This window comes from Chlamydotis macqueenii, chromosome 19, assembly GCF_036417535.1.
Source record: "Chlamydotis macqueenii isolate bChlMac1 chromosome 19, bChlMac1.mat, whole genome shotgun sequence".
In the NCBI taxonomy this organism is placed as follows: Eukaryota; Metazoa; Chordata; class Aves; order Otidiformes; family Otididae; genus Chlamydotis; species Chlamydotis macqueenii.
The window spans coordinates 4,922,300-4,947,078 of record NC_141574.1 but is presented as its reverse complement, the minus strand read 5'-3'; the positions used below and the strand labels follow the sequence as shown (position 1 = coordinate 4,947,078).

Below are 24,779 nucleotides of genomic sequence, written 5' to 3'. Positions count from 1 at the left end.
GTGATTTTCAGTGACACCAAATTTATTCAAATCCTCAATTTGTATTTTTTTTTCTTTAAGACCATGAAATATTTAGGAGCTGCAATACCTCACCTGAATTTGGTGATGGATTAGCTTCTTCCCTACGTGTCTCATTACTCGCTGATACTGCAGCACTGGAACTGCCAGGTGCTACTGCAATGGATTGTGACATTACAACTCCATGTTCCTCACTCTTGTCATCAAAGTTTCCCATCAATGCTTTCCTAATAATGTCTTCCAGACCCAGATTACTGGCAGGATCTGCAAAGGAATGACCCCTAGAACTGACTGCACCTGGGAGATAAAAGAAAACATACAGGGAAAGGTGGGAGGGGAGGCAAAAAAATGTATCTCAGAGAAATTACAAAGGGATATGGGAAAAGAGTTTAGAGAGACGCAGAAAGGTGGAAAAAGAAAAAAAACAAAGATGAGATTTTTTAAAATGCAAAGCTACATGCTCCAAAGCAGCTCACAATGGCTACAAGTTAGACATGCCAGCAAACACTGAAGAGCTACATCAGCAGGGCCACTAAATGTCAGACTGGTTGCAAGATGGTAATTTTTACTTTTTTTTTTTAATAGCAAAGGAAGCTGAGCATGCTAATTGTGATAGCATATTAGGTAAAATCTGCAGCTATTATTCAGTTCTAAGAGAAGAGACCAGAAGAACAATTATCTCATTAATAATATATACTAATTTGTCTTATGAAGTGTGATAACATGGCCAATATTTATTTCAAAAGCTTGTCTTCCGTCTAGATCAATGGAGATCAGTACTTTCTCCATTTAAAAGACAGAAGCACTGTACCAGAAGGGGCAACAACTGGTCAAAATCATGTAAAGTCAATCTGTGGTACAACTTAAGATTCAGATTTGGCAGTTCTTATCTCCCACATTTGAGTTAAATTCTCTGCCTCATTTGCTTCTTTAACACAGTTAAATTATGGGCTATGTTTAAGTTCCCTGTCTCCTAGAAAGCTGGGGGGGTATTATTGATTTATCACAGAGAAAATATCAGTATTTTAAATACACCAGTTTATAGAGTAAACTGCATTTGATGAACTAAGCTCAAGTTTTGTGGAACTACACTGTATTTAAATTTATTTAAGTGCAATGCTAACCAATTTCATGACTTCTACCTCTGTATAGGATTTGCAGGGCACAGAAATAAAACGTTCTTGCCTAAGTTCCCATTTAAAATATTTTCTGGAACTTCTGCTTTTCCTTTGGTCGTTTTTGATTTACAGGGAACATTTTCATGTAGAATATTACTTTTTAAATTGTCATCATCTTCCTCATTTACTGGACTGCCCAAAGCATATAAATGGAAGATGCTACATTAGTTTATTTATTCTGAAACAATATACGTTTCTTCTCCTGAAAAATCTTACCTGAGGTAGTGACTGCTGGCAAATTGAATATTTCAGTCCCTGGCTGAGCAGTTGCTGCAATTAAAGCACAACATTTCATTGAGTTTTCCAGCACTGATCACCACAGTGATCACTACTAGTCCTAATGCACAAGGTATAATTACTTTGAACTATTTTCAGTGTTCTGTTTTTTCTTTTTCAACCTTCTAAGACGAATGTGCATCTATGTCTTCTCAGGAAAATGATCTATACCAGGGTAAAAGTATCTTAGATGGTCATGGCTAGCTTTCTTTTGAAGATGTTACTTCAGGAAGCAAACTGACTTTTTGAAGTTTCACAATCTATGTACTTTAAAATAAAAAGCTGCATTTGATTCACTAAATACATATTTTAACACATGAACCTTACAGGCTGAGTATTTGTATGTATTTTAAAAAATGAATGACAACTGTGAATGGCTAAACATCCTCCCTCCAACGTTACCTAGATTACATACAGTTTGAGAATAAAGATTTTCAACTGTAACACTGAATTCAATATAGAAATGTAAATATTATTGGCCGCAATGGAGTGTTTGTATGCCAAGCACGACACAAAGTTTTCAACAGAGCAAAATCTATGCACACGATGGGGATCCAATAAAAAGAATCCTACAACTTTTACTGACACAGCCTTGTTTCTTAGAATAAGATTAATTTGTTGCTCAATGCAAGAACATTTGCTTTCAAATAAACACTTTCTATTAAGTATTGAGTACACAGCTTAAACTCTTACTACTGATACAATATAAAGATCCGCTAAGGTTTCTAAGAGAAAAACCAAAATACAGTTGTAGTATCATATTTCACCATGTCAGTATCCATTACTGAAATGATATTAAAATACATATTTTTAACAGCCATAAAGGGCCAAGAAAACACAAAACATTCAGTTTATAAGACATCTTTCCAAAAAGGAAAATGTATAACAGTGTTGATACAAAGCCAACTACAGACACAAAGTTAACCAGAATAATGTCAGGTCTTAACAACTCATTAATTATGCCTTTATTCTGTAGTTTTCAGAAACCATTACCATCTCTCAAATTAAACATTTAAAAGCTTAAATGTGATATTCCCACATACATCAGAATTTAAAAAGAAAAAAAAAGAAAAAAAAAAAAAAACAGAGAAAAAAATCTTCCAGCTCTTGGCCGTAAATTATTATATGGGAGTCTTATAGTCATAGATTTGTATTAATTGATATGTTATTTGAAACATATTTATGTTAGGACATCTGTGGATGGCAGTCACATAAAGCTTAAGATGGTAAAAATTCAGTGAAAAGGCAAGTCCTGCATACCCATGTCAGCGTCACTTCCACCAGATGAGTTCAGCTTTCGAAATATCTCTTGTTTCTTGGATTTTACCATTGGTGAAGTGTTCTCAAGTTTGGTGAAGAATGAAGGCAGGTAGCTTATACTACCTGGAGAGCGGGAGTCAGTCCTGTCAAGACCAAAATGTGTCAAAGAGAGAGAACATTTTTCAAGATGTACATGTAAATTTTTCCAAAGGCAGTCAGGCAGAAACCACCAGCATTCATATGCTTTAAGACTCTTTCTTCCACCTGTTTCTTGGGGACTAGAGAAGTGTAATGACTCTCCAAGAACATCTGCTTTATCCAGGAAACAGAGTTTAAGTTTCTACAGCTCACAGTGACCGTATCATTGTCTGTGCTGGAGAGTGGTAAGAGATGATGCTCTTACAAATTATCTCAGGGGTGCCTACTTCTGCCTTGCATCCTGCATGCTGGCTGAAGTTTGCACTGCAAATCAGTAAGTGACGAAATGTTTAAGCTGGAAGCCCACATACTCATCCTAGCTGCTCCTCCTATTTGCAATCTTCTCACTCTTGTCCTCAAAATGCCATTAAAATAGATGTATTTCTTTTTAAGTCTGCTCACCCACACTGTCACACATAGTTCAAGCCAGTAAGCTATTTCAGGCATTCTTAAGAAACCAGGTAAAATAACCTTGCGGACTGGGATACAGCTCAAGAGCTGCCAGTTAGCCATCCTTGCTCTGTGCCACAAATGCAGACCGGCATCCACATTCTGTATTTCATACGCCTTACCAATTTTATGTTCACAGTAGCTGGCAGACTTTCTGCACATCAATTCTGTCACATTAGCGTAAAAAAATTGCTGAAGTAAATATCAAACTGACAAGGGGTGCATTTTATCTTCAGATCTTAAAATATTCAAATTTTAGGCTGTTTATAAAGATCATAAAAGCAGTAGTATTCCAATTACAGAGTTCTAAATAAAAAAGCCCCAACAACTAAAGCATGAAGAAATTCAAGTGGAAAATCTAATACCAGGATCAGGAACACTTGCACTGTTTTCAAAAGTGGATAAGAATTATCAACTGTATGTTCACTGTGGCGCTTAGAATAGTTGAGTTTAAGCAGCAGCAATCTGGCAAATCAGCTTTAATTAAAAAACCAAAACAAAAAAAAACCCGAAAACAAACAAAAAACCATCCACTTCATGCTTAAAAGTATCTAAAAACAAAGTAAAAAACAAAAAGACTCTAGGTTTCCTAGGCTAAGATCCTTAAAATCCTAAAAAGTGCAATTTTTCCTGCCATGTTCCTTAAAAGCACTTGGCTAACATCCACCATGGACTGTAACAACCCTACCAGCAACTGCAGACTGGAGTGGAGGGAAAAAAAAACAACAAGAAAAAAAGAATCAATTTCACCAGCATCAACCTTAAATAAGTACATGGTGAGCACGTTGGGTGCTATTCCTTCTTCAGCAGGCAGCAGAGCAAATGCCAGAAGCATCCATTCCAATGTGCATCTGCCAGATGTTTGAAGACACCAGCACTAACACCGACTGCCAGGGATCCCATGTCGTTTTATGTTGCAGATCCGGCAGACTGACCAACAGCCCTGGGAAACAGGGCTGGCCGTTGCATGGACCTCCTGACACGTCACCTCCTGGAAATTAAGCTGCTTTGCTTAGTGACATTTCATGTGACAAGCTGCTCTAGAATCATGAGTGTTGGAAGCCTGGGTTCATCCACACTTCACCAGGACAGTGCCCAGGAAGCCGATCAGGCAAGAGAAGCCTGAATTGTTTAATAAAAACAACAGAAAATTGACCTTTCCCAAAACCCACTTCTGTTTTATAGAACTGGCACCCACAAGGAGTTTTGTTATAATGTTTTCTATCAAATATGACATAGAAAACACTGCTTGCACCGAGAAACTGAAGACAGAACATGTACAGCTTTGACTCAGGCTTCCCAAAACACCTCCCAAGAAGCAAGTTTTGAATGCTAGTGCAAAAGGATCAACAGCGGTTAGCAATTTGCCTATGGTACCAGGGGAAGATTGCTTAGACTGCTCTTTAATAAAAATACTGTTTGCGGCACAAAGATCCAGAATGATGTTTTTAAATTCAGTTTTACATGTACCTCTGTTCAGTGGGCTCAGTTCTTTGGGAAAGCAAAAGAACATTTTCCTGCTTCTCATGTACAACCGGGACCTGAGGTGGCGAGATCGGCTCGTAGGGCTCTGAAGAGACATGGCTCCTCTCTGGAGATTTTCCAGGCCTGCATCCATAATTCAGAGACACATAAGTACGCACTTAACGCATGTAAAGCAGTAGTAACACATGTAATTGCATTCCCATAGTTACATAACTACTTGGGTCTAGTTATATGCGATACATGCTCTAGTATGCTTGGCAATCACAAAAAGATGACTTTGAATTGTCCATAATGACTCTGATAGGTTTTAAGTAATTAAACATCTTCACTCTTCTAAAGATTGGATATTAAGCATAAGAAGTGAAGGGAAAACAATTACAAGCTATGTTATGGAGCCAAGCAAGTGTCAGAAACAGTGCAAGACAGACAATGCCTAAAAAAAGACCAAAGGTACCTCTACTAATGATCTACATCAAAATTACTGTGCTATTTTTTATAAATACAATATTTGGACATGAATTAAATTTGCAGTTAGACTGAATACACGCATTACCTTCCCCTGGACTTGTCAGACAGGTTTTCAGGTGACACCCTAGCACCTGGCCGCTGATGGTGGACAGACTGCGACTGCGACTCAGGGCTGTAGCGATTCGATGTCTTTGCCCGGGTAGAAACAGGCGTCGGAGCAGGGGTGGAATTCTGGAATGTAGTGGTGGGAGGCTGCAAAGGGGCCTGAGAAGCTGCTTGGTTTCTAGCAAAGTCTTGTGTAATAATTTGCTGATTGTGGCCAAGAAAATAGAAAAGAGATCTTGGTCAGACACTGGCCAGAGTGTACATATTCATGAGCTAGATGAATATGAGACCGACTGCAACGAATTAGATGATTTTAAGATCAGACACATTACTGTAAAAAATCCTCAAGTAAAACTAATAACTACAGAAATGGTATTATGTTCTAAAACATGTGTTTTCATCATCAAAATAAAACTTTTCACATCTGAAAAGATGTATGCAAATAAACCTACACAGATGTGATCGGCAAGGGTGATAAGTCGATGGGTCCTGGGCACATGTGCCATCCCTTCTGCTTGGGAAGAGGGAGGTGGAGGTTGCTGGGGTGAAGGGGGTTCCTGTTGTGTCCTATATCGGTGAACCGGCCCCTCATATTGCCTGTTTGGGTCATCTAGTTGAAGAAGAAAAGGTCAGTCTGTTAAGATGGTTATTACTGAAGCTTCAAGGTTTGAAAGTTTTGTGCCTCCATATAGAGGCCCTACAATTTAGAACACAAAAATAAAGCTACATTCCACAATGCAGGTGAATTTCAGCACATTTCTCACCTGAAAACTGTACTGTAATAGTTTGAGCTTTACTAATAGGTAAAAACTTGTGGGCATCAACACCAATACGCAGTAATTTTAAAGAATATACTGAAAATAAATTTTATTAAATCAGCTACACTGTAATGTAAAGTAGCTCTGTTTATGCCAAGTGTCAGTTCCAATACATTTGCTCTCGTTTTTCCACAGATTACTGCAGCAACGTACTTCCAACGAAAGTTTCTGAAACGTTAAGAATGTAGTAAGCAGCCAATTAAGGACTCCCAAGATATTTTATTATGAGTTCATGGAGCTGGTAAATATAATGAAGATAATTGTGAGAGTATTTGCATACGCAGGTAAACTTACTCTCTGCCTGGCTTGGTTTAGGTGTCTCTTGTTGATAGGGCTGTAGCTTTTCTTGAGCAGGTACAGGTGAATTTGCAGGGCTAATCACCTCAATGGCATCTCCAGGAGCTTCGTATCGGTGGGAGGATACTGAATATCAAGCAAAGGTTGGGGAATAACATGTAAATACCAAAGTTTTTCTTGCCTACATATAGCAACACTAGCACTTCCATTAAAAGGCCACCAGTGAAATCAAAGTCACAACACTGTCTTTTTCTCATTAGAACCACAGTGATACAAACAGTTCCACAAAATAGTGTTCAAACATAAACCAAGTAATTTTAGATTTCCTGACTTCTGATAAGGTTAGTCTTATTATCCTGCATTTCATGTAGTAGCATGGAATTCAAATTAAGCAAACAACTCTGATTTTGCAAGAATCTTGAGTCACTATATGCAAAAGCTGTATTTGTCTATGAAGTGTTTCTACTGTGCAGAGCTCATTATTTTATCATTAAACATCAGAATAATTTCTTATCTTATTATTTCCCTAAAAGGCTAAGACAGACAGCAAAGAAGTAGATAGTTACTAAGATACGTACAACTACTGGAAGAATCTGAACTCTGAGAGCCCCTATCTCGTGCATCCTTGTCTGAAGCAATCTGTCGAGTGATGATCACATCTATGAAGTTAGCAGCAGTAATTGTGGTCTTTCCTCGAGTTCTCAGCTCTTCCTCGTACCTGGATTTAGGAGGAGGTCCTTTCTCTTTACCAGCCTCTGAATAGACTACTGATGAAGACTGTCCCTGGGACTTGCCACCAGAAAAATTTGCGGATGTGTAGGGGCACTGGACAGGCCTCTTTTCTACCTCCAGTGTCTTCTGTTCCATCTGCTGCTGTTCAGTAACCACAGCTGACCGGCGTCCCACGTTCTCTTCTATCCTGGTTCCTTCGTGCTTGTTCTCTTTTGCTTTGGCAACTTCCATCTGAGGAGCAGAGGCTGCAGCATCGACTAGTGCTGCGAGGGCATCAGCAGCAGTATTGTAACGGGAAGCTGGCAAGCCTTGAGTAATAGAGGGGGCTCCAGGGGTGAGCTGCCTGTTGGCAAACATTTAATGTTCTAAATTATATCACACGAAAAAAAAAGAACTACAGCAATACCACGTGTACAACAAAACAAAGCTTTTGTGACACTAATTTCTACCCAAACTGGACTTTGTGAAAATGCATTAGATAATTTCCAATAAAGAGTAATCAGATAGTGATTATCCTCATCTTGCAGCATTTTCCTCAGGCTAAATGCACCTTTTAATAAGCTCAAATATTAGAACAGATATCTGCAACAGTAATTTAAGAAACATACATGATACGTAGCTGAGCAGCAGGATCCAAAGGTGTGATTACACTTGTCCCGTTGGTTCCCTGAAAAATACTAGGCCTTTGCTGCAGTATGTTTTCCTGGCTTCTAACTGAAGGAGATGGGGACCGAACATATCCATGACTGCCAGGTCTGCCAGGCTGCTCTGTACCTGCAGAACATAGAGCAGAGGAGAACAAACAAAATATATAGATCATTCTTATAGCAATGCAGAACAATGTATCAATGCCATCTCCTCCCCATCCTTTCCCAGTTGTCTCCACTACTCTAGATGTATTCAAGGTCTACATGGATACAACGCTCTAAATGACATGCAAGTTGTGCTAGCGATAACACCATTCCCTAGGTACCACATTGCTAGGAGAGAAAGATCAAGAAGCCCGGTACTTGCTGAAGTTGCAGTTATGACCAGAACTGCTAGGTAATAGGAACCTGCCTTAAGTGCAAATCAAAAGCAAACTGTGTAATATGTTGTCAATAAGCTGCATGTTGCTAACAGTGCCTATAGAAAATGAGCAGTTGCCATCTACAGGACAACTGATTCCAATGTAGCAGCGTGCACTCACCTGGTCGAAGATAAAGTTCAGCAGGGACTGAAGCGATCCTCTCCCTCTCTCGTTCTCGTTCTCTTTCCCGCTCTCGCTCGCGTTCCCTCTCCCTTTCCCGTTCCTTCTCCCTCTCCCTTTCCCGTTCCCTTTCAGCATTTGCAGCTGCAGAAGCTGCCAGGTGTGTAGGGTGTCCTGCAAGATCCACAAGATAAAATGAAGTCGCAAAAAGAGACACTCAAGTTCAGCACAATTTGATATAAACACTTGCCAATATATTCTGCCATCCGCTTAGAGAAAACTTTCACAAATACATTTTCATTCCACTCAAGACTATCCACTTATCTATGAAGACAAAAGCTTAACATACAGTGACAGTGGAAGGCTCAACAGCTTTTTTACTAAAGGGGCTTCTCCAAGTTAGAAACTAGACAGCTTATAGACCCAAATTCCACCCTTCAACACATGTAATATGAGGTTAATGAAATTCTAATCAAATGACTATAAATAAAGACCTGACAGATTAAGGCAAATTCGGAATTTGTCAGCGCTCCTTCAGCTGCTAATGTAAGTATAAAGGATATCATTAAGAAAACCTTTGCTATCCCAGCAAGAAGTGCATGCAAAAAGCAGCACCTGAGAAAAACATCAAAACACGACATTAACGAAAGCTAAATAAATATGGTCAATTATCTCAGCATGTCAGACAATTGGAGACACCACCAAACCGTAAGAGCTCTTACCTGGCGACAGAGACGCAGGGTTGTAAGGCCGGGGAGGAAACGTCAGCTGGGTACCAGGGATATAAGTGATTCTCTCCATGGGTGGCGTGCTTGTCCCTCCGGGATGAGGCACTAAGATTGTGGGAGCCATATTGTTCAGGTCAATAATTCCTGTTAGAAGATGACAAATGTGAATTGCCATTCAAAGACAGACTAATGGTCCACACATTATATATTCTGTTCATTGGTAACGGTCAGCAGTGAATGTTTACTGGAAAAAATTATAAGAATAAGGCAAGTGCAGAACTATAATCCAGCTGGTTATACTCTCTTAGATGTGGCAATCGGCAATTTAGAACATACTAAGACAGAGTTTGCATTTTTAGCACTCTCTTTACCTGCCCTTCGGAAAAATATATTTCACCTCTACTCAATAATCCCATTTTTTAGCAAAATGGTATTACCTGACATCATTAATTTCCAAAGAAGTTGCTTTGCTTTTTTGTAATGGCCTTATCTTCTAAAGCATTGCTTCTGAGTTTTGATGATTTATCAGTTCCTACAGTTTCTTTGCCAAGTTTCGTGCTGCTAGTGTATCTGAAGAAGTTACTAGTTCATTTGGCTTTAAAAATTGCTTCTGGTTTTTTTGACCTTTATGATCTTACGTTTAACTTGTCAAGATTTCCATTTTGTATGTTTGTTACACTTCTGTGAGAGGTCTTTTTACTTTTGTTGGTTCCCTCCTGCGGCTGTTAAACGTCCAGATTGATTGGGGCTTTCCCCCACCCTGCAACAGGCTGCACACGTTTGCTAACTCTCTAACATAACATCTTTAACCAATCACCATGTTTTTCACAAATCTTACCCTTCTAGCTGTTGCTTTCACTTTCATTTTGAAGCTCTCACTTTAATATAATTCTCTTTTCTTAAGTTTGAAGATGAGTTGCTTCTGAATATCAATTTAAACTAGCATAAAACAGTCTAGCTTCTTGAACACCAATAAGTCTTACAGCTCTCCGTTAAACAATGTTGATTATTGTTTTCCTCTCTGCCCACAAAAGCCAGTTAGGTGTAGGACAACTTATCTGCAAACACATCTATACACATGCACTTGTCTGTATGCATGCATCCATCCAACCAAACACACGTATTTATAAGCAGCAACGAAACAAACCAACCAACCAACCCACACACGTAACCGAAACACACTTTAAAGAACATCAGAAAAAACACAGGCATACCTCTTGCTCCCGCATATGGGAGAGCTAAAGTTTGCTCTCTAGGAGATAATCCTCTTGTCACATCAGGACGTAAATTGACTTGCATCTGCTGTGAGGTAATGTAGTCATTCAGGATTGTCTGTCGTGTATTCTCCATAGCGTAAAGCTGATACTGACTTGGGTAGCCTGGGGTGGGTGAGAGCTGCCTTTGGAACAGGTAAGCAGCAGCAGCTGAGGGTGAAGGAGGGAAAAAAAATTAAGCTTGGGTAAGTAGTACGGGAGATATTGAATGAAAGTTTTAGATATTTATATAGCCTCAATGAGAAGTGTTATCAATTCTCTCTAGCCAGTACCAAGTGAATTAAAATAGCATTTTAATACTGATGTTTTATTGAATTTATGCACCATATCCAGACAGAAAAAGCAAAATAATCCAGATTAGAGATTATGCATTAGAGACTTGATTAAAAAATATAAATCTTGAAGTTCTGAAGATGCAAAGAGCTGAAGTACCTAAAGAAGGTTAAAATAGCTCACAGAAGTAGACTGATGGACAGGTTAAAAGGAAGTCTACTGTATTTAATATCACCAGGGATAACCTGATAATCCCTCAGTAAGAATGAATCAGAGTCCTGAACAGAGGGGTCCTGATTACACTTTAATTCTGTAGCATCTTCCACATCCTTCTTTGCATAGCTTTCCTGGAAGCTTTTAATATATTTCACAAATACTTATTTAAAAATACTCTTTGAACTTTTTAACAAAACAGAACCAACCTGGCAGCTTCTAAAAGAGAGTTACCATATTATATAATAATATTTTAATAAGTTTCTTGGTTAGATATTAAATAGATTATTATAAATTTTATCTGGCCATTGATAATTGCTTTTTAAAGGCATGTTTTCTGTGTATCAAAGCATACAATATTTATAAAACTAAAAAATACAACGCAAACATATTTACCAGGATCCAGAGCCCTGTGAAATGGCATAGCAGGATCTAAATGAGGAGGGAGGTGACTCCTGTAGACTTCAGGAGTTGCTCCTCTGTGATGAGGGTCAAAAGGACTGTGAGTCACTACAGGATCAACCCCTGGGACTGGAGATTTTGCTGGCACGCTCTCCCTCTGTGTTGGAGTAAGCGTGTTTTTCCTCTCGTGATTTGCTGGCTTCCCAGAAGATATTCCAGCTAAAAACAATGAAAAACCCAAATTAATAAAAATGCATATTTTTCAACAGAAAATTCAGCTGTAAGTATACACTGGCTCCCAAGGAACATTCTAGAGGACGCTGCAATCTGATACAATAAATCACAGAGAATATTTTATATCACAAACTATTTCTGGTGAAAAATCTAAATCCTAAAACTAAGATTGCTTGCACTTCACTATACTATCTTACTCATCATAGAAGAGGTATCATAGATACCTCTATAATTCAGGAATAGCTCAAAACATTACCCTTGTAGGTAGCACTTTCATCAAATGCAAATTGACATAGAATTGCCTTCCCACCTCCATATTACAATACAGCAGACTTGCATTCTCTTATTTCAATTAACAGTTTACAGCCTTCTAAAACTCCTTCTAGCCACCCTCCAAATTTAGAGAAGTCATTAGAATGAAAAAAAAAAAAAAAAAAAAGTAGAATGGATTACAGAAACCCCTTTAAAAGTAAGTTTAAACTTGAGTTTTTAAAACTTTTTGTCTTACTCTGGATAGGAATGACATACCCTCACTAACTCTATTCATCATAGGTGAACTCCTGGACATTGGACTCTGATAGTTCACAGGTGTCCTCCGAGCATTGGTATCATCATAAATCCCAGGGCTCAGCTGTGATTTAGGAGTTTCATGAAGAGTTGACCTGAGAACAGAGGGACCAGAGCTGACTACTGATGTGTGACGGGAACGTACTGCATCCCCGGTCTTCACATCTTCATATTTTCCTCGCTCCACCACCTTCACGTTTTCTGGCACCATTTCCAGCTGAGGCATTCCACGGGGTAGCTTGCTTGGTCCAGTGATTAAAGATTTAACATTGTGTTTGATGGCAGACTGGCCAGAGTTGCTTTCATATTTTATGGGTGTGCCCTGAAAAGGAGAAAAAGATCAGGTGAGGTTATCCTGCCAATGTTTCACTTGTGCTAGAAAACTCACACTGCTGATACGCTAATTCATTGCTTCTATTACATTAGCACAGAATCCAATCTTAGTGATTGTTGCTCATCAGGTCTCTCATGCTTGCTTGCAAGTGTGCTCCCTACAGATGAAGCGTCAGGATTTTTCTAATACATATAATCAGATATTTTTAAGCTTTGTAAGTAAGTAGCCTTCTTAAGATAAAACAGCCCCCCCCCCCCGTTTGTCCCTATTCAAATATCCCAAATTGGTTCACTACAGAGTCCGTAAGCAACTGTACAACTCTAGTAATGCTTTCTGTATTTACCTGAGATATGGAGCCTTCTATGATTGGCCTGGTCGTCTGCACCATTTCAGGAGTCTTGCGACTCTCTTGGCTTAATAGGTCTTGTCTTGGGATTTCATGGATGGAACGACCCATTTCTTTTATAGTAGTGACTCCATCATACGGTTTCCCCTTAGTAATGGCTCCTTCAAACGTCCGTATGGGAGGTGACTCTCTCTTAATCTGTTTAGGGTATTTCAAGCCTTCTTCAAAACTTTCAGCTGTGGCTCTTGGTGTGCCTTTTATAGAAAGAAAGGGTCACTTTACTGCTATTAATAGTTACTAAGTCTCTTCTTTCATAAACAGAGTAACTAACTGCATATCATAATATTGGAGCTTTAGTTTGCTATAGTCTGTGATAACATATTCTGAAGACTAAAAAAAAATCCACCACAAAAATAGCAGTGAACAAATATTCAACATATTACTGAAAGCATCCCAAGTTATTTCAGATGCTGAAATGAAGGCAGTAGCATACATCTTCAGAGGTCTACAGAATTGTTAGTGTTAATTTTTTTAAAAATCCTAATTACCAACTATTAATACTTTAAAAAGTCCGTTTTCCAAAAATTAAAAACATAGCTATGTTTGCACATTAGCTTTGTACACAGCGTATAATAACGCTGCTGATTTACACTCTGAAAATATGTTTAATAAAATAAGCTCCACCTTTAACACAGCTACCATTCTTAGTAACAGTTTTTAGGCTCAGAAATCCAGATTTTGGGGGATTAAATTAATGCTTGCCTTCTAAGCTTGCAATAGTTTACCTTGCATTATAGAGCCAGACAACACTGTTCTTTCTTTTAGTTCAGCATGTGGGCTACCCCTAGGCAGTGCACGGCATATTAAACCTAAAATTAAAATGAACATAATTCAGAGAATTAAACAGGTGTTCAAAAAAGAAAAAAAAAAAAAAAACCCACAAAAAACCAAACCCCTAAACAACAAAACCCCTCCTTCCTACATACATTACAGATAGTATCTGGATCACAGCAGTGCCCAGAGGGCCTCGCCTCAATATGCTAGTCATTGTATCAACATGTTATGAACACCATCCTGCCCAAAAACCAAAAAATCTTTCAGTTCAAGTATTCATGCTATTATGTTGTTGCAAGTTTTAACATCTTTAGGAAAAAAAAAAAATTATTTTTCACAATTAAGCTTAACTCTTGTCCTAAAAGCAGTCACTGCTGCTCTTACACTCCATTTCCTTACCTAGTAAAGCTGTTCATGATGGGAAGTAGAACAAAAAGAAAAAACAACCACCCCAAAATATACCTCAGCACCCTCCAAATTAATCAAAGTCTGTATTGAATCACCTGGGAAGAGCTGAATTTACTGTTCCTACAGTACAAATCTGAATCAAGTCCCCAAAGAATTCAATTTTCCACAGTTTGAGGACAAAAAATGTGTCAGAATGACAAGATATAGCGTAAAAGATCAGAGAAGCCTCTCACACACCAAAAGAGCCTGAAGACAAGCCAAACGCATCGGCAACTTAAAGGCAACACTGAATTTCTATATACAGTCTAGAAACCTCTTCTTTTTATTGTTCCATCTCACAAAAATGTACACAAAATAGCCTGTAAGGGCTACCCAAAGATGGGACAAAACACACTTCAGGAGTAAGACTCCATAGTTTAGGCATGAAACATTTTCTTGCATTAATATTTAAAAAAACAGTCAGAAAAGTTATATAATGGCCTGACTTGACCTTCGCAGGCTTAGTTTCATTACAGTTTATTAAATCAAAATAATAGCAGGGCTGCCCTGAAGGAGGATACGGCAGCTGTGCGAGTCTCCTGCTTGGCATAATCTACGAGGTTTACTGCAGGAATGCAAAAGGTCACGCCAACGTGTCACCAAGTTACTATGCCATGGCCGAGACCAATATGTAACCGACTGGGTGTGCCCGTGGAGTCCATGCTAGTATGACTCAGCGTTATCTGAGCTCCGCCACAACCCGCTGGGACTGGGAAGAGTCAGTTGCACGTGTCAGATCTGCTGAGGGGAGTACGTGCTATCTGAACTACCTGCAGTTAGGGTAACACACCAGCAAAACAAACAGGAAAACTAGTACCTACTCCAGTCATATTCCCAGCATGCTTTAACTGTAGTGGTTACTACATGGATTTGGTTAGTAGTGTAAAGTTTAAATCTAATGTCTCTTTTAGTCATCTCCATAAATAAAAAACCCTCTTAAATACTCTTACATCAATGCAAAAGGTTTGGATAAAATACAAAACACTTTGGAAGCAGCTGTTTTTACCTTCCAGCGGTGCAGACACTGGAGACTCCCGCATTGACATGCCTTGCTTTATATTTCCTTCCATTGTGTCATAGCTTCTCTTTAAACCAATTTCATGAGCAGTTCTCGGGCTCCTTGTTCCTTCACGAACGTTTTTAATAGCTGACAAAATTTACAACAGCGTAGTTAGGAAACATGGACAATAAAAAACCAAACACACGAGCATTACATTTCATGAGAACACAGGTCATGAATACTTTAACAACACAACTTCAATATAATATTGTAACATTAAATCTCAACTTTAAAAAGATGTTTTACGGTTTGTTAAAAAATGTATTTGTTCAAACACTTACTAATTAATCAGTATTTCAACTGAAGTTCAAAGTTAAATGATACATTTCTTTTGATTTTAAGAGAGATCATTTTAAACTTGGTTGTTTAACCTTTCAAAGTAAAAATATTCCGTAACAAACTGGAAATAAGTGACACAGAAATCAAACAGTTTAACTACATTTAAAATACACAGGACAGGAGACTCTTGAGAACACAGGCACAAAAAATCATGCAGGTGAGTACTTCTCCCAGATGGCCCCCCAGTGACTGAGGTTTATTCTGAGCCATTTGGAAGCAGATCCACTTCAGCTATAGATTACAAAAGCAGAAGCTGCTGCAGCCTTGACCTTGATGAGGTAGAATATACAAATACTCACTATCGTAAGACAAAATATGCCCACTTTTGCCTTCATAAATAACATGGCCTTTGGCTGAAGCTTCCTCTCGGCACTTTTCTGGGCTGCTGTCTTCTGTAGCTAGCCGGGTGATAGTTCCCTTCAATAACGCATCAGCTGCTATGCCAGACTGGGACAGAGCTGGTGTACCCTGCATTTAAATCAATCAAATATAATTCAGAAAATGTGTATTTATTTAAGAGAATAGGGCACAATGAAGGGGGAAAAAAAAAGAACAAACCAAAAACCCACCAAACCCCACCACATTTTTCAGATTTAGAAAACTCATTACTTTGTCAAGCAGTAGAGTTTAAACTTCTGCCTCTATTATCAGACATTTAACCTAAATATTAGTAAGATAGGCAATTCACTACCTTGTTAAAAAAAATACAGAAGGAGGAATAGAGAGTACAATATTACAAAAGTATTTCATGACATAGAACATTTACCCTATAATACCGTTTTGAGGGAAGATAACGGTGTCATTAGGTTTTATTTCTATCCAAAGTAATGAAGCCTACCCTTCTCAGAGGAGAATTGTTACTATTGCTCACCATAACTAGAGATCCCAAATCGACAAATTTTTTTTTTAAATGAAGTATTTATTTAGTATTAAAAAAAAAAAAAAAAAAAAAAAAAAAAAAGAGACAAAAGGGCTTAATTTACCTTTTTGGCTTTAAATAGCATCCGCACATGACTGGCTAGAGTTTATTTTAATATTTGAACTTAGGTGTGATACTATTTTCATTGAAGCTTCTAATAAGCCCTTGGTTAGGTATACCAAAGGCTCTGGTGGTTTTATTTTAAAAGTTTAAAGACTCATACACATGAAGATAAAATCATAGTAATGTTGACTTCAGCAACAGTGAGATCTGACCACCTGATTGTATTAAAATTAATTTTTTCGAGGCAGTTCCTACTCTGTGATAATAATTTACTTTTTCAGACACGCAAATACATTCACAGCGAGAGTTCAACTATGCTATTTTGCTACAGCCTCCTCGGTAAGGGGAAAAATACCTGAGTTATGGAGCCTCTCAAAGAAGGAATGGTCTCAACAGAAACTTTATTGGTTGGAGTTCCTCGTGTTATGCTTCCCTCCTGTATTGTTGTGGTACCTGATTTGAAACAATAAGACATTCTGATAAATACGAGAATAATTAAAAAGAAAAAAAAAAAAGTAGCTACCTTCTTTGAAATAATTAAGAACTCTAGTGAGAATTGTTAGTTTATACTAAAATACAAGGAAAATTTCAGTTTAACAGCATGCATTTCAGGCATTTAAACTATTTCCTCTTTTAACATAGTCTTTTACAGACTAAAAGTCTTTTCAGCATGTGAAATCATTAACCCGTGGTATTTAGTTTCTTTTCTTCTCATGTATTTGGATATTTCACATGTATTGCTCGGCACATGCCCTAGTGAACAACTTAATTTTGAAACTGGCATGCCTTAAAACAAATGTTTTTAAGCGAGACATGCTGGCAGGAGGAGCTAGTTACAAAAACACATGCCTCAAAAAATAGGGAGTAGATTAATCATATAATACTTAAAAAGAACACTTCAGCAGTTTGAGCTCTAGAAGTTAATTCTCCCAGTTTCCTCAGGCTCTGACAAAGTTTCTTAACTTTATGACTTTCTTTACCTCGAACCACACTTTCATGTTGTGCCCTGACTAGGAGTCCCTCAGGTTGGGAATTCTGACTTCTGGGAGAGAATTCTTCTTGTTTGATATAGGGCAAGGAAGCTATTCAGAAAAACAAAAAGAAAAAGGTTGTTTTTTTTTTTTTCCCTTTGAGTCATTAAATAGCCTATAGAAAACACATGTCAGTTTTTCTTTTCTTACCAGATTTGGCTGACTCCTGCTGCCTTGGCAGCCCAAGAGATATAGAACCCACTGACGGCTTTGCAGTTTCTTGGGTGTAGGAAGCTTGACTATGGGATGTTAAGTAAGTGCCAGGTGTTCCCTGAAATAACAAATATATGTTAATTCTTGTTTCTGGAACGAAGATTCACATCTATGTATAAAGGAGAATGCTAATACTCCTATGATCCTATCTGATAGTGCTACAGTACCACTGCGAAGTATTGAAGTATAGAACACCAGGAGCATAGTGTCACTGCCACTTTGGAGATGCAGTTCTTCTAAACTGAACATCCTCAACCATGCTACTAAATGTAAACAACTGCAACATGTTCTATTTTGTAAGGCACCTGTAATTCATGGACTTCTGGAGGTGGCATGTTAAAGTGTTAATGTTGCGAACACATAACCAAATACAAGATGTTGAAGGTTAGTGAAAGGGTAAAAAAAAAAAAAAAAAAAAAAAAAAAAAAATGATGTAAGCACAGATTTTCAAATAATAATTCTCTTACTTGTGAGATTGAGCCTCCCATGATGAAGGAAGGTTTTTCTGATGGCACACTTGTTTTGGAGGATGGAATGAGTGGTGGTGGTGGCCTGGTGGGTCTGGTTGTTGGGAGGCGGACTCCTTCAGGTATATTGGTTATTACTTGGTGAGGTGCTGGCTGGAGAACTTGGGGGAAAAATTGCACATTAAACATTGCAGCCTGTTTCAGTTCTACTAGCAGTTAAAGAGACAAGAAGAACAGAAATAGCACAGTTCAGGTGACAATTTCTAATGGAAATTGCTTCACATTACCCAAAAGCTATGCAGCTGAAATTCACTATGTCCAAGTGTATGTTATGCATAGAAACTGAACGCAGAATATCTAACCTTGCATGAAAGTTCAAAAAGAAATAGTAAAAGCTTCACTGTGGAACTGCAGACTCTGGAAACTAAGCTTTTAAAAATAACAGCCCATGGTACATTCAAGTCTTTTTGTTGTTTTCTTGTTTTTAAAGATTGTTATTCTTCTTTAAATGGAATGCAACTGAGTCTAAGCTTCCCGGATTTTGTCTTTTCTTAGCATGACATTATACTGTGAAGGGAAAAGCAATAATCCAAGTTTCAAAATTAAGTATTTACCTGGTGGCACACTATAGCGAGCTGCATTCATATCAGGCTGGGGAGAGGCTTTATTGACTTCTCTTGGAGATAGCCTGTACGGCGATGCTGACCTTGTTGCTGTATTTTGCACTTGCGCTTCCTGTTCCATTGCTCGCTTGACCTCAGCATAAGGCATATAGGCCACCGGTTTTCCTGTGAAGGTTAAAGTTATCAGAAAGAAAAGAACTCTGGATTAGAAATTAAAGTCAAAAGGCCCATTTTACAGCATGATTTTAACAAAGGGCCTTCTCCAATGTCAGATGTACTCATCAGGTACAAATGTTCCAATTAAAAAGTCATATTAAGGTATATCTTAATTTACTCTGTTCTTATGTCTATACTTCTATATCCAAAGCTTTCAAAAAACTCTCTCATATAACTCTTTCTAGATGTGAAAACTAGTATCTGGATCCTTTACGTCCTTTAAGTGAAAACTGCTATTGAAAAAGTTTTCATTTAAAGAAGATTCCTGTCCAAATCCTGTGCGTCAGCCAGGTTTACATGCAAGTTCAAGCCAGACTTACATGCCAATCCCACCAGACAAAAGGCCTCCCTTCCTTGTTTGCTTGCCCAGAGAAGTCACAAATCAAATTTCAAATACCAATATTGCCCATCAATGGTGTTTAAAGGGAAAATAAATTTTAATCAAATTTAGGAAGTTAAAAATCCAATACAGAGCTTCAGAAATTCCTTTTCTTTGGCAATGGACAATTTAAGTATTCAAAATTACAAGCCAGAACAAGTCTACTGCAGCTGAAAAGTTGTATCTTTAACCTCCATAGTCAAAGAAAGATGGCACTAATCATCCCATGGTAAAATATTGTGTAGATTGTTCAACAACAGGTACTTCAGTTTGACAAGATGCCCCACAACACACGCAGTATTCTGATGTTTGTAATACAAGGTTTTTAAACAGTCTGTGGGCCTTCTGCTGCATACAGCAGTTATAGTGAACAAGTTTCATAGGCACAGAATGTCTTGGAAGTAGCTGTTGTAATGATCTGATGACATCTCAGCCCCTTCTGGTTTTCAGATTAAGACGTCCAGGCTTGCAGAACCCATTTACATTAACCATGCTATCCCTCCCTCTCTCTGTCTACCTCAATAACCACCTTAATTTTTGCTGGCAGACTTCACCCCAGAACTTTCCCACACTTCATAATACCGTACTGCCAACGCCAAGAGTTATTCAGGCAGTATTTCGGTTAATGGCACTTTTAACCAACCCCAGACTTTCCGCCTAAAGCAGCAACTTCCAAAACCCACAATCTTACCTTGTGGTCCGCAAATCTACAAGCTCCCTTCTCGCTATTTTAACAGGTCAAAAATTCGTTATGTTTCTTTCATTTCACTTAGGTAAAAGTAATTAAAGTGAAGCATTTCCATAACATAATTTAAAAATTGCTATGGATATTAAATACAGAATACTCCGGTTTCAAGTAACACGGTCATTTATGTTGCTAATACTGTGGAGACAACAGAAACAATGCAGGAGAATATAAAAATCTAAAAATGCAGAATTATACAACTGCAATGGTATCTCTACCACTGCAACACTCAGCATACTATTCTCACTTGGTTTATTTCCTTGTTACAATGTACAGTTTGTGGACCCACTCCTTTTCTGTAACTGCAGCAGGATCTCTACAGTAGACAGGTTCCTTCAATCAAGTGCCACCAGAAAGCAATAGTTAATTATCAGTACACTAAACTTTAACTCTTAAATGAGGCAGCAGTGTAGCAGGTGGACATAAAATGCAGGGTTATTTCTATAACAGATGTGAAAACACCTACCTTCCCACTCCACACTAGGGCTCTTGGCAGTGCCACAAGGGCTTACAGCACTGCGATACTCCATATCCAGCTGCTCTTGCCTCTGGCGTTGCTCCTCCAGCAGCGCCGACTCATGCATCGCTTTAATGTGCCGTTGATACAGCGCATAACCACTCACTGGTGTTCCAACGGGAACAGTACAGGGACTGCAAGAAACCTACAAGGAGGAAGAGATGTGAGTATCAGGTACATAAACACAGGTACTTTCTGAAATAACTATCTTGCTCCATGCCTCCACTGCAGCAGCTATAGTCTATGTATAAGTGCTTCAAAGAGTCCACTCCTCTTTTTAAGCTATTACTTGTGTTTGTACTTAATTTACTTTCCCCCTCAAAAGTAGTATGATAACAAAGCAAATGATACATTTCCTCATTTGTTTCATTATTTTTTTGCCGCTTTACTGTTGCAACTAATTTTCAGGACAACAGATACTCCTTCAAATATCACCTAAAATGCCCCATACCATAGGTGGTATGACAGCAGCTCGGTGGTGAAGCTGTTGCAGGTCCATCTGCCCTTGCTTTATCGTGGATGACACCAGTATTGACCCAGTGGGATTTAACAGTGAGGGCTTTGACTCTCTGCTGAAGATACTGGGGAAAAAAAAAAGAAAAAAAAGAGATAGAAGAAAGGGAACAATATTAAAAAAAAGACCAAGATTAGACATCTTAAAAAAAAAAATTACAGGCAAAAGTATGCCTCTCAACTTCAAAAAAACCAACACATTTAACACACTGAACAAATGGCCGAAAAAACAAAATCATGTTGTATTTTGTCCCTCAGCACATCTGGTAGAACAGGCAGACACTGCTGTACTTTTAGAATACACAGAAATACCAAAAGTGCTCTGAATCTCCAACACCAGACATTTATGTATGCTGTTTCTATATGCACAGCACTGCAAGAATGCAACCTTCTTTTACAGAATGCTTTGAAAAAAATAGATAGGAAACACTAGATATATTTAATCCACATGAAACAAACAGTGCTATACAATAGACTGCTTTCCCATGGAAGGCTAATATATTTGTGAAGTGGAAAGAGAGGCAACAAACTGCAGAAACACCGTCAACTGCACTCTTCAAAGAGCACATGCAGAACAATGACACGGGATACTTTTGACATTTAACATCTATCCTTGGTACTGCGTGTATATTAAGACCACTGGGAGGGAGGGGGCATTGGCTCCGACGCTACGCTATGCTTACATCGGAATTGCACCAGCAGAATATGAAAAAGACTTCAAATATCATCAGCGGTACGAGCCGTCCCCTAAAACATAAAAAGGTTCCAAAGACACGCAGCATTGTTGATGTGAAGCCCTGTATACTCATGTGGGTTATCCGCAGTGCTTAGGGACAAGTTCCCAGGAACCAGTATTTCCGTGAAGACATTGTACCCTGTGGAGAACGAGGTCATCCATTTCTCAGGACACTTGCCCATTGGTTTACGGACACTGACTGGTAAGAGTGAGAAATACCATCACTACTCTATTATTAACAGTTCAAGAGATTCAGTTCTACTGACTGAAATAACATAGTTCGATGACAATAACTGGGTACGGGACTCTAAAGGTTGTACAAGCAGATAAACGTGAACGTTAAAAGGTAACAAAAACATCGGTATTTTATGCCTCTGGATTTTTTTTTTTAAAGCAAATTTCATCTCCTACTGAAAAATACATTCACGCTGTTTTCCCTGTCAAATTCAAGGAGTTTTGGATGCATTCTACTAAAATGAGTTTGTGAGAGCAAGAATCAATTAAAACAATTCCACCTCCAAATTTTTGGCTCTACATTCAAACAGGTTTTCACTAAAAGGAATGGAGAGCCCACGTACGACCCTACACTAACCAATCACTCTATAAAAATATTCCAAATCTACTTCTAAATGTCTAGACTTGTTCTTAAGTATTGTGTAAAAACAACAAACTAACAAAACCAAACCAAAGCAAAGAACTTCAGTACAGATGCAATTACACAATCACCGTTGAGTTTCGTAGTGGACAGATGAGGACATTTTACAAAATTCTCCACATTACATACTTTATTTTTCAGTTGGTCACCAATTTTCAAATAGCTGTGTATCAGAAAGTCTTGCAGCAGCAAGATCTTCCCCTCCCCACCAGAAGTGCCACAGACCTACTCATCATGGAAACTCATGCCAGGAGCATCCTGAATCTCTTTTCTTACTCTGGTAAATTTTCATTTTTTCAGTGAGCTGCTGTCCTTTCCAGATAATCGTTTAACACAATTCCCATTCTCTGAACAGATGCCAAACGGCTTGATTTCCCTCATTCTCTAGCTTTCCAGGTAGTTGTGCTAGTTTGTTACCTACCTAATCAGTTTATCACCATGGAGTTTTCCTTACCCTGCCTTAGAACCACCTTCATCAAAATCTGAAATCAACATTTCCCTCTGTTGGGCTTCCAGCAAAGACTCTCTAGAAATTCTTTCCCTGGTAGAAACTCATCACAAAAACGTCACTAATGATGACAGCTTTTGGATCACTGTTAAGTAAAACCACTTTTTAAACAATTTCTTAAAGATGGCAATATTTGAATGCTAAACAATTAAACTCACCCTTGTCTGTCAGGTTCTCCATCAACTTCCTCATCAGCACTACAGGTGGCACTCGAATCGTTATCTGAATGGGATTCTTGTCTTGCTGTACTAACTTGTTGTGACAGACTATAGTCCATTTCCTCTGGTTCTGACTTCTCCTTGGGTTTCTCCATCTCTCTCTCTTTGGTATCACTCTCTATTTTCACTTGAATATTCTCTGGTAGCCTCATTTCAGTCTCTACAGGTTCTACTTTGGTATGCACTGGAAGAGTAATCACAGGCTTAGCTTCAACTGGATGGCTTCTACTGTCAACCTCCATAGGCTCTTCTGCCTCATTATTTATTTCTTCCTTAACCTGCGGCTCAGGGTTCTGACTTTCAGCTGTTGACACGCTTTGGGCTGTTAAGGAGGGCGATGTGCTGGTTGCAGGTTTAATGGTAGATTCCTGTTCTGCTGTTGCCTCAGTGGTTCCTTTCGAAGCAGCACTCTCAGATGGAGTTTCTTCACTTGGTTTAGCAGGTTCTGCTGGAGTTGGAGATGGAGCACTTTCTGTATCAGAACTATTTTCAGCACCTTGGGGCGGGGGGAAATAAGTTTTGGCATAAAGGTTCAAAGTTAATGAAATCTAACTAGGCTTCGATGAATTGCTTCTTTAGAGTAATCAAATGTATGGCTGCTGTCCCAAAACACAAGACAATTGCCTTGAAGGACTGACTAACAAGGGGAGAGTAACCAAAAATCAGTAGGTACAGGGTAAGAAGGGAGACTGCAATTGCGGAAATAAGACTACTTAGCTAGCTCTGATCTTAGAGAGCCAGCCAAGTGAACTCTTGGGCACATGTCAGAGACTTTGTACTTCCATGTATGATGCAGCTTTATTACTGTCAATACAGTACCTAAGGTGCAGCACTAATGATTTCAATTAACATGTTTTAGAGGCATCACTGGCAGAAGTGACAAAAAGCTGATTTTACATGGAAAATCAATCACATTTTCTAGACTTGCTGACTTGCAATTCTTGCTGTAAATTAAGAGTTCTAGTTTACTTCCTTTGTGAATCACCACCATATTCTTGAAAATGTCTTCCTTGCTCTATGAAAGGTGTAAAAAGCATCAACAACTGGATACCAATTATGGAAGGGTATTGATTTTTGCAGTAAAGAACTTTCCTCCTTTTTTTCAGCCTAGCTCATGAACCCCGTTATATTATAAATAGCTTTCAGATAAATAAAAACATTTGTGAAAAACTATGGCAACATCTAGAACATAGATGTTATATTCAAGTCTTATCTTCTGGTAAGAATCTTCATTCCTTAGAACTACATCAGTATTTTAAGAATGTTTGTTAAACAAATGGATGCAATACGGATCCATCAATTTGAACCCATCTGTAAAACAAGTAATTAATTTTGACTTATTATAGAAGTGGACAATTGGCTGAATTACAGACACACACATTGCAGCTTAAAACAAAAGAAAACAAAAACCAACCAAAACTCAAAATCCCCAACACTTCAGTCATATTCTC

General features: G+C 38.4%; 1 protein-coding gene across 6 annotated transcripts in view; it reads right to left on the bottom strand.

Annotated features, from left to right (window-relative positions):
- Positions 1-24,779, bottom strand: part of NCOR1 (nuclear receptor corepressor 1) — a 72,731-nt gene that overhangs the window by 3,777 nt on the left and 44,175 nt on the right. For 4 of the 6 annotated variants that reach the window (XM_086763240.1, XM_086763244.1, XM_086763242.1 and 1 more), the window contains 26 exons: positions 23,269-23,824; positions 21,150-21,279; positions 20,648-20,843; positions 18,833-19,006; positions 18,219-18,379; positions 17,689-17,809; positions 17,488-17,589; positions 16,863-16,960; positions 15,825-15,993; positions 15,133-15,273; positions 13,631-13,714; positions 12,843-13,099; positions 12,127-12,487; positions 11,359-11,583; positions 10,417-10,626; positions 9,197-9,346; positions 8,475-8,648; positions 7,894-8,059; positions 7,132-7,628; positions 6,551-6,679; positions 5,891-6,048; positions 5,419-5,642; positions 4,851-4,988; positions 2,733-2,875; positions 1,413-1,466; positions 94-315 (listed from right to left, as the gene is read on the bottom strand). In XM_086763240.1, coding sequence (XP_086619366.1) covers positions 94-315; positions 1,413-1,466; positions 2,733-2,875; positions 4,851-4,988; positions 5,419-5,642; positions 5,891-6,048; positions 6,551-6,679; positions 7,132-7,628; positions 7,894-8,059; positions 8,475-8,648; positions 9,197-9,346; positions 10,417-10,626; positions 11,359-11,583; positions 12,127-12,487; positions 12,843-13,099; positions 13,631-13,714; positions 15,133-15,273; positions 15,825-15,993; positions 16,863-16,960; positions 17,488-17,589; positions 17,689-17,809; positions 18,219-18,379; positions 18,833-19,006; positions 20,648-20,843; positions 21,150-21,279; positions 23,269-23,824 — 5,040 coding nt within the window. Of the gene's footprint in view, positions 1-93; positions 316-1,412; positions 1,467-2,732; positions 2,876-4,140; positions 4,372-4,850; positions 4,989-5,418; positions 5,643-5,890; positions 6,049-6,550; positions 6,680-7,131; positions 7,629-7,893; positions 8,060-8,474; positions 8,649-9,196; positions 9,347-10,416; positions 10,627-11,358; positions 11,584-12,126; positions 12,488-12,842; positions 13,100-13,630; positions 13,715-15,132; positions 15,274-15,824; positions 15,994-16,862; positions 16,961-17,487; positions 17,590-17,688; positions 17,810-18,218; positions 18,380-18,832; positions 19,007-20,647; positions 20,844-21,149; positions 21,280-23,268; positions 23,825-24,779 lie in introns of those variants that run through there. The other 2 variants (XM_086763243.1, XM_086763245.1) reach the window with 2 other exon arrangements.